General features: G+C 33.7%; 1 protein-coding gene across 2 annotated transcripts; it reads right to left on the bottom strand.

The window, feature by feature from the left end:
* Positions 1–3184: 3184 nt before the first annotated feature.
* LOC116159804 lies at positions 3185–5931 on the bottom strand. Of its 2 annotated transcripts, XM_031472883.1 has the most exons (3): positions 5626–5930; positions 5020–5046; positions 3185–3481 (listed from the first exon to the last, which is right to left on the bottom strand). In XM_031472883.1, the coding sequence occupies exons 1-3, from the start codon at positions 5806–5808 to the stop codon at positions 3383–3385; spliced, it is 309 nt and encodes a 102-aa protein (XP_031328743.1). In that variant the 5' UTR covers positions 5809–5930; the 3' UTR covers positions 3185–3382. The 2 variants fall into 2 exon arrangements, with proteins under 2 accessions (XP_031328743.1, XP_031328745.1); XM_031472885.1 differs by lacking the exon at positions 5020–5046 and having other exon boundaries at positions 5626–5931.
* Between the last annotated feature and the right edge of the window lie 4504 nt (positions 5932–10435).

Genomic DNA, 10435 nt, shown 5'->3' with positions numbered 1-10435 from the left:
TCCCAATGAACAAATATTACCACCTTTGGTGTTGTGTAGTTTTATAAAAGACGAATAACGGTATTGTGGTTATATAAAAATAGAATTAAGGTTTATAAGAGTACTAAAAGCAATGTTGGTTTTATAGAAGTGGTATTGCATTACTAATAGTAGAAGGATCTTAAGTTTTATTACCATAGTGATATAAATGTTTTGGTGATCATCTTATAAACCTTTTGGCGATTGTGACTTCAAGTTATATAAGTAAGTTTTATAGCAATGTATATCACTTGCTTATATCACTTGTCAGTGATGAGTTTATATTAGAGTATGTAAATTACTTCAATATAACTACGTAGCTATTAGGAAATTACTGACGCTTCTACATTACTAAAAGTGATCATAATTTCCAGAAAGTGATGCGATATTACTACAAGTTCTATAATAGTGACTGAGACAGCTTTTATGTAACTGTTTGAATTGATCGCGTGTGTTGCTTCATAAAAGTACAAAGTCCATAAAATGGTGGGATGAAGATTGCGGAGAAGAAATTCAAGCCAAGAATGTGAGGAAATTTTACAGTGTGAACTGAAACTATAGATAGGTACTGCAGTCAGCAGTGAGATAATACAGTGAGAAAGAAAGAATAGTACCTAAACAATAACAGCTGATCTAGTGGTTCTGAAACGGGTATATAAGTCTCGGCTGTGGCTATTATATCTCCAAGGGTGATATTTCAGTGATGTTAAAACTTTTGGTAACCTAAGGTTACTACAATATATATAACAGCACCTACACATACGTGTTTTAGAAAATGGATTCCATTTCATTTATGACTTTCATAGGCGGCTCGTACGGAAATAACGTTAAAAAGTTTTTGAGTCAAAAATTCTTTAAAGATTATCTTAGGTGTAATTTTGCAACACTATTGTTCAAATAAAGTATTCGTGTAGAAAAAATTAAGTAGTTATTTACTACAATATACATACATTTATGCACTGTTTCGTTACTAAAAAATAACGCGCCACTGGTGAAAACTGAGCAGCTAAATCTCCTATATTTTTTCTCAAAAACAATTACATTTTAAGGGCGCTTACATTTTTTTGAGGTATAATGATATTTGAGTCGATAAAGTGGAGTCGGCATATTTTTTTGGCCAACGGACATAAAACACCAAGTGTAAAAAATATAGATCACCATGCCAATATACATTAGGGAACCATGTTACAATTAGTACACCAAGTATCACGCGGCGAGACAGAAACAACAAGTCTCCACTAAATTGATACTCCGTTAAAGAAAAAGAGAAAACCTGAACAGAATTTACAACATGCGCACATCAAGTAGTTACACAGGTTAGTAATTAGGAAGTCACCACAACCACTAGGAAACAGTTACACAAAAGTAACGTAAACACTTATATCACTTTTCGGAAACACCTCCCACTTCAAACAGTTTTATAAGGTGGTGATGTAATGTTTCTTAACACATTTACATCACTACCACTTATAAATCTTTTAGTTGTATATAAAAACATAAAAAAGGCACCGAAACCGTTATAGAGACAGCCATTTAAGCTCTTTAAAAGGTTTATATTGGTGATGTAATAATTTCAAGCTATTTACTATATAACTATATGTTCTATTATGTGGTAACTGTAATATAACAGTGACTCTTTCAAAACTCAAAATGTTCATTGGGATAGGATTGTTTATTCTATCAGTACCTTCCAAATTGGGTCAGCACTATTGCTAACTTTCCTAGTTGTATGAGTTAGGAAGACCGTTCAATTAACAAAGGTGTATTTTCCACGGAATCCCAATCTTTAATTAAAAAAACAAAATAACGTCGCATGTTTCAGATAACAAAAAAGTGACATCAGACACCCTGTATAGTCTTTGATTATATCTACGAGTAAGATTATATACATCATATGACAGCTTCAAAGTTTCATATCCAAAATCATAGACATAGGTCCAAAATACTTCAAATAACCACAGATAAACATAACTGAAATAATTAAGATTTAATAAAATCACTATATAGGGTGTTCCTATGTCACATTTTTATTATCTGAAAATGCGATGTTGTTTTGTACCAAGTATCGTTTGTCTATCACATTCGTAATTTTAACCGCCTTTTATCGTACATAAGGTCCCTTAAGTAGATCAGAAAACATGAAATAGACCCAAGGTTATGAATCCACCACCATCCAATTACTACTTTCTGAAGTATAACATTCGGCCATTCTTATGTGACGTGTTACTAGTTGCAAAGTGTTCATTTTTGAATGTATGCTATATCGCTTTGTCGCACCAATACATGTCTCCTTGGTTCGTCAGCTTGCGTCTAACCTGCTCCAAAAAAAACTGAGCTCAATATTTTCGGTGCGTATGGTTCTACCATTTTCATCCTTTGCTCATTTTATTTATATTTTTCAAAAAAATAATCTTGCTCATTTGCTCTTTTCATCAGTATTATTTCATCGAGAGCATGGAAGCCTCTTCCAGCTTATGATCTTACACACATAGATGTATCAAATCTCGAAAATTGCCAGTGTGCTTTGTGCAAGTATAAACCAAAATTTAATTTTTCTGGTTTTATGGTGCTTTGGTTATTTCAAGACTAACTTGAATTTAGAAACGAAGTTGAAATAAATTGTAAAGAAAATGGTAGAATTGATGTATCTGTAGGACATAACTTTTGATCCTACCTGTACATACGAGCGACCATATTGAAATAAAAAATAAAAATTTTTATATTTAATTAGAAAAGACAAAACCATCGTGACAATTCTTACAAACTATTAAAATTCATAGATGAACATAAAATAAGACAAAAATTTGATATAACTGAAAAAATATTAAAAATACAATTACTCGCATCACTAAACAAAAAAGATATTTATAATTATCATTTAAATCAATCTTAATAGCAAAACTTACCCTAAAATTTATAGGCATCCTTCGTACTAAATATTTGAATCCTGAAAACGTAATAGTATTATGTATTTCATGTAACAATTTACTCACAAACTATTTTTAAATTACGTACTTATGGAATGATTCTGTCTACAAACATATACAAAATATTTCTTTATTTCCATTAACTTGACAGAATTCTTATTGAGATTTATGTACGAAATACAAGGCTTTATACAAATTTAATCCAAAAATTATATCAGCAGCAGAATAAACACGTAAACCACTGAAGAGATGAAATTTATTTTTCGTTCGTTATTGTTAAAAAAGTTAGTATATAACCATATGTACAAAAAAATTAATACATGCTTTTTTTGCCTATCAACTTTCACATTGTTCCAAAAGTGCTCGCGACGACTTTTCTTTATACAAACGCCACACTGTTTAAAAAGAAAACAAAGGGTGTTCAAATGTTAAGTTGATCATTTCTCTAAGTCAATTTTTTCACGCAATCTCTTCGCTGGTGGTTCGACGTCATCCAAAACGGGTAGCTGTATTTTTGTTTCGGAGGCCTCCGATGGCTAGAATCAATGTCAATATAAATTTTCTTGATAGTTAATGGTTTCTCTCTAGGTTTCACTTTCTTGCAAAATATTCCACGAAACATCAAGCGACCTCTCAATTGACAAAAAATGAATATACAGGATGCCCCAAGATTCTGGCGTCGAAAGATACTTAACTATGCATTTCTCAAAAAACTTGTTATTTATGGGCGTGGTCAAACGGAATGGTATAGTTTTATTTGTGTCATTCACATTCCAGTTCATAGCCACCCTTGATTTTCATACATCAAAGTAGTGATAGAGCTTTGCTGATAAAAACGACTGAAATCTCGCGTTTTTTTTTAATTTTTGGTATAGAAAGTAATTGCGATTGAATAGTTTCCATTTCTCGATTGAATAGTGTTAATTATAGGGTTCCTTTTGACACCTAATATCAAAGTTAACTTTTGATCTATTTCAAAGATGAGTTAGAACGGGTAATCTATCCCCTATTTGTCAAAAACAAAATGGCTCTGCTATTTCAATTTGGTGTGCATCACAAATTAATATTTCTCAGGTTTTAAGGTTATGTTCGGGGTTTCTGGTACATCCTGTATAAGAGAAATTATTTTTATTGTAAGCCTATCTGACAACTTTTAATATTAACAAGTTTTTCAAGAAGTGTAGGGTTAATGAGGTTCCGACGCCAGAATCTTGGACCAAAGCCTACACCTACACCATGAACAGACATGCTAGATAATGACGACTGTAAAAACATGTGACATACAGGGTGTTCCAGATCGAGTGAGGTGCATGGCTAACTTTGATATTAGTGAAGATAGGTTAGGTTAAATATTTTGCAGTTTTGTGCCGATTATCGTTTAAAAATTTTTGAAACTGATTCATTTCGAATAACATATGCCTTTTTCATTATAAGTTTCACAAAAAATGAAATTCAAAATGGCAACTACTGACATGAATTATACAGGATGTCCTATTTTTGACACTTTTATAGGATCCTTAATTGTTTGTTATTAAAAAAACAAGAAAGAAAAAGAAACTTTGAATATTTTCGCTAGCGTAAGGAATAGAATGACGCTATATTTACTTAGGAAGATATGCACAATGTGTTTTCAGAATTTCCAGTGCAGTACATAAGTCATAATAACGAGCATGATATTATAAGCGCAAGATACGCTTAAATGAACGCCACTAAAGTAGGAATTTCAATCAACAAGATTTTCCGGCAGTTGCTGATGTCATATTCAATCTGCACCTTTATTCAGCATGCTATAGCGCACGGCCTGTATACTGAGCCAGGTAAAAAATTTATCAATTTTTGAAATGGAACACCTTGTAGATCTAGAGTCTAAATAGATGGTCTATTATCTTTTAAAAATATAACACAAGGATATTAAAAAAATTCAAAAACGATTCAACAAACTAAAAAACAATTTAAATTTTTTGAATTTTGAAATTAAAAAACAGTTTATTTATGTATAGCTGGGCTCCATTTGGTACAAGGTAGAATATTTTGCAAAAAATATGAAACCTCAATAATAAAGAAAAATTCTTACCTGGGCATCAATTCCTCCAGCATAAAGCTATTGTAATGAAAAACATAATAATTACTAACGACATAGAATAAACATCAAAACAAATAAACATTCAATATTGTCAATGGTAAGTAAACATACAGAGTGAAAGGGTGTTCCATTTTTCCCATTAAAGATGAGCCATAGATGCAACAGAGCCTATACAACACCCAGCACCCAGTTTTGCTAGCACAATCATGCTGTTAATGTTTATGTGATCGCTTTTTGTTTTGCTAATGATATAGTCACTGCTATACAGTTGTTTTGGTAGTTTGGTGCATCTATACAGTATTGAATTTAAAATTTCAAATGACAATTTAAACATTAAAATGGATTATAGACAAGACTTCTTTTAGAATCAGAATACCTACCATTGGCCACATATTTTAAACAACTACTCTTGATAAGTGAATAAAATCTATCGACATGTTTAAATTCTGCATACCAAAAGATTAAGTGAAGTTCTTGAAAGATACACACACACATCACCATTTTCGCTGAACCCTGGTTAGTGTTAATCAAATAAAGCAAATGAAACAAAAAATGTTGCCTACCTACATTTGTTCAACATTTGCAACAAGAATTTACCTTTACATCAGTTCCCAAAGGACTGCACTGGTCCTGCTTTGGCTTATTCTTCGTCCTCTTTGCTGGCCTATCTTGACCGACCATAGAGAAGGAGATGGCCATTTTCTTGTTTGGTTGATATTGTAGATCGGGCGGAAGGAAAACGCGCGTGTTGATGAAATCGCTTTGGGGATAAAAATACATGGTCGGAATACGCGTTTCGGATGGAGAATCTTTTAAATCGTAATTGGTTGCCTTCGTCAACAAGAGTCCCGAAGTCAAATCGCAAAGAGCCCAAAGTTTCTAAAACAAGAAACAATATATGTAACCATTGATGTGGTCAATTTTTTCCTAGGTTAACAGCACTGTGCTCCGCAGTATCATATCGGCATAATACAAATGCATTGGTCCACCTAAGTTTTAATAATTATAATCATATTTATTTAAAAAAAAAAATTTTTTTCAGACCAAATTTTAATCAGTAGGACCCAGCTAATGTGATGGGAATTAATAATGCACCATTTCACACTATGATCTGATGGTTCCTTGATAATGGACATAAAAAAGAAATGTGAATTCAATATCATAAAAATCATGGAATATATCCTGAAAGAAACCTTGATCATCAAGCTCTGCTATCAATGTCGGGCATGGTGTCATTAGAACTGCGTCGGAAAGAATGTAGTCTTGCGTTCCTGTATAAATTGTTACATGATGACATTGATGCACCGGATTTATTAAGAATGTTGAACTTTCATATTCCTCGAGGGAACTACCGTGGAAATAATACGTTTTATTTACCTACAGCCAAGACAAATTTATTAAAGAGGTCCCCAATGTACACAATTTGCAAACTTTGTAACATGCATGTTGAAAACTATGCTATAATTAGGGATGGGCGATAACTGTTTTCACCTATCGATAAGTATCGGGTACTTACCTATCGATATATTTTACTTATCGATATGCCAATAATTATCGAAATATCGATGGTTATCGATATGTTGATAGTTATCGATATGTCGATAGTTATCGATATGTCGATAGTTATCGATATGTCGATAGTTATCGCTAGGGATGGGCGATAACTGTTTTCACCTATCGATATAAGTATCGGGTACTTACCTATCGATATATTTTACTTATCGATATGCCGATAATTATCGAAATATCGATGGTTATCGATACACCGATAACTATCGAAAAATCGATATCTGTCGCTATATCGATAAGTATCGGTATATCGATAGTTCTCGTTGTGGCGATAGTTTTTAATATATAGGTATCGATATAATATTACCGATAATTTTTTTGAAAGCGTGTCTAAAAACTACACGAGTTTACTTTTATATTTTGGCGGAAGAGCCCGACAAGACAAGAGGGCTCTTTTAACAAAATATGAAAATAACCGAATGCAGTTCTTGCAACTTTAATGGAGTTACCATATTAACTGTGCAATTATCGCAGGGCTCTTTAGCTTTCTACAATGCAATTACCGCTGTAATTAAGCGGTAATTGCACGCCTCATTTGAGAGAAATATTCGACGTATCAATAGTTATCGACAGGGATAGTTATCTTATCGAGTTTTATTAATAAAATCCATTTTCCAGTTTATTCTCGTGTAAAGTGACTATTAATAGTTACTCGACGTTTCTTCGCTACCTTTATCAAGAGTTTTTTGTTAGATTTCGTAAATGTTAATCAATTGAAACTGTATATCTAAATTTGAAGTGTTCTTAGCTTTTTCGGTTTGTTTGTGACTGGTCCTCTCTAACCATCAATCAGATACCGATACATAGGCCATGATGACACCCTTTGATTGTCTTCTTTATTTTATCTAAAGAGTAGCCATTTTGATGCAACATTTTGTTCAAGTTTTTGAAGTGCTTCTTTTTTTGAGCAATCGTCAGTGAGACGAAAAGATCTATTTTCTAAAGATTTTATTACTGCGTTTATTTGGCATGGATGATGATGTGACGTAGCGCTTCTCTTGAGAAAGGGAGCAAAGTTAAGTTTCCGAAACGTCGGGCAACTAAAAATAGTAAATTTACACGAGAGTAAACCCGAAAATGGGTTTTATTAATAAAAATAGTAGCGCTCGTTGAAATCTCAACAATAACATAATTTTATTGTACCAATAGTTATCGACATATTGATATATCAATAGTTATGGACATATCGATATATCAATAGTTATCGACATATCGATATATCAATAGTTATCGACATATCGATAGGTATCGATATATCGATTTTTTTAGCTCCACCTATTGTTATTCCATATATCGATAACTATCGATACCTATCGATATATCGAAAAAAATTCCCATGCCTAGCTATAATACATATGAATAGTTCATGTATACGACATATTTTTTAGATTACTTAGTTTACCTACATATGTTTTTTTGTTCTTCTTTTCTATTCTATTCGTATTTTTTATGATAATTGATAAGCAGTGTTTGGAAGAGCTTTATGCCGATATGTTAATACATTTTCCTTTATATCGTATTTTAGTTTTTGGTTGGATAATGATTATTTTTTAGTTAATGCACACATATTCATCCAGCTCCTTTTTTTTTATATAGCAGATGAAACTACCAAGCTTGTGGTCTGTCATTGATCAGGGACAGACATAAACTTCTTGGAGACAGCTATCTGGACCTGGGAAGATTTCGTCGAAACTGGAAATATTTTCGCATTCCTGATGGGTCTTAGGTAGAGAATTTTGAAAATTTTAGAAAGAATCATACTTGAAAAAAATCAATTATTTACATCCTGCTATGTGTTGTGGTTGCCCGTGTGGCGCAGTTCAGTTAAAGCTGAACTGTGGTTCTAAGGGTCCCTGGTTCGAATCCGGGTTTGGGCATGAATATTTGTAAATGTATAGTGGGTTGGGTTGGTAGAGCAGCCTTAGCTGAAACCCCGCCCACTCAACAATAAAATAAAATAAAAACATGTGTATTGCTCCCAAACTTTTGGATTATTCCGAAAAAAAGGGTCCTTTCCATCAAAATTTTTTTCTTACTTACTACCTACCTATTACACGATCTACACGTGCAGTGACATCCGACAGACAGTGCAAAGACCCCATTATGGTCAGGTGCAACTCAGCAGTAGTCCTGGCCTAAAAGTAAGCCTTGGAAAGAGTAAGGGAGTCAAATGAGGTAAATTTATTTTAATATCAATCCAGCAGAGCATTGCGGGCAATGAAAATGTAGACAGGTGAGCACAGACGTGCATTAGTCACTGTCGGGGTTTGTACTCAGTTCACGTTAAAATGGTACGAACAGCTGTCCCATAACTTAAAAATATCTTAAGGCAGCCACAAAATTCCTAGAAGTGAGTAGGAATCAGCCATAATGGGTGTTTTGACAGGACATTGGATAGTTAGCTATGAGTCACCACTACAAATAGTTTAGTCTGTATTTAATTTAAATTTAGGACATTACTAGAAATACCAGGTGTAACATCCTACGTCAACGATCACCATTATTCTGGCGAAATGTAGAAATGCTAAATAATATACAGGGTTGCTGATTAGTCTTGAAACATTCAATTATTGAGGAAAATATACAAGATATCAAAAACAATTTTATACAAACGTGTTAGGGTTCTTCAATGTCTACTAGGCAGTAATTATTTTAATTATACATGGCACGCCACAATTGCATTTTTTTTAAATGGAACACCACTCAATATTTCAATTCTACTTCCAATTTTAAACATAATTTGTAAGAAGCATAATGTCCAAAACTCAATCATTTCCGGGTTATCGAGTAAACGCTATAGTTTTAAAATTTATTGAATTAAGACCGATAATTACCTATGTAAGTTTTTAGCGTATTTTCCTCAAAGTGAAAAATCGCTATATCGTCCGTCCGTCCGTCATATGTACTCCATCTACACCACAGAACCGATTTGGGCGATATGGGGCTCATTTGAAAGGGCTTGAGCCAAGTATTCCGTGCACATCGATATTTTTGGTTTTGCGCATGCGCAGTGTTAAAAATTTGGTTTAACGCATGTGCAATGCTAACTTTTTAGCGAAAAATGTGCTATTGTTTGGGTTTTGTCCGTCTGGACCCACTTCTGCTGTTTCGAACTACTTCTAGGGGAATGGTCCTAGGGTCCTGGAATTTTTTGCAGTAGGTAGCCTATACCTTGAAGGTGTGCCAGACGGCCATCAAATTTCGCTGTCTAAAAGGGGGACCTCCCACCGAATTATTTCCTGAGATGCTATTTTTGAAAGTGAAACATGCATCACTTTTACATAGGACAACCAATTGGTCTCAGATTTTGCATACGCATACCTTTAGTTGTACAGTAGAACCCCGATTATCCGTGCTCAATGGGACCGGATGGCGCACGGATAATTGAAAAGCACGGATAATCCAAACAATTTATTGTTTCTTAGGGTAGGCATACGTATGTATACTAAAAATATAAGAAAAAAATCAAATTAAGGTATGTACAATAAATTCTACAAAAAAGTTCATAACACAATGAAAAAAAACAGAATTCTAGATAAGGTCTAATACAAGTACAGTTGCAACTTACATGTAGCACGCAGTCAAATGCGCTATAATGCTAAATGGCTAAATTCCGCTTAACCTGCATCGGCTGATGAAAGATAATTCTCTGAGCATGCGCGCACTCGGTATTACAGCCTGCGTCTCCCTCATGGACTAGCGAAAATTCTCGTCAAGTGATTTACGGCAATGGTATTTCAATTAAAACTTTAAAAATGTAATTTCAAAAACGCGCAAGCATGGCACGGATAATCCGCATCCCGGATAATTCGCGCACGGATAATCGGGGTTCTACTGT

This window comes from Photinus pyralis, unplaced genomic scaffold (assembly GCF_008802855.1).
Source record: "Photinus pyralis isolate 1611_PpyrPB1 unplaced genomic scaffold, Ppyr1.3 Ppyr1.4_LG1, whole genome shotgun sequence".
NCBI classification, from domain to species: Eukaryota; Metazoa; Arthropoda; class Insecta; order Coleoptera; family Lampyridae; genus Photinus; species Photinus pyralis.
The sequence above is the reverse complement of the archived record's forward strand: the minus strand, read 5'-3'. Positions and strand labels throughout refer to the sequence as shown.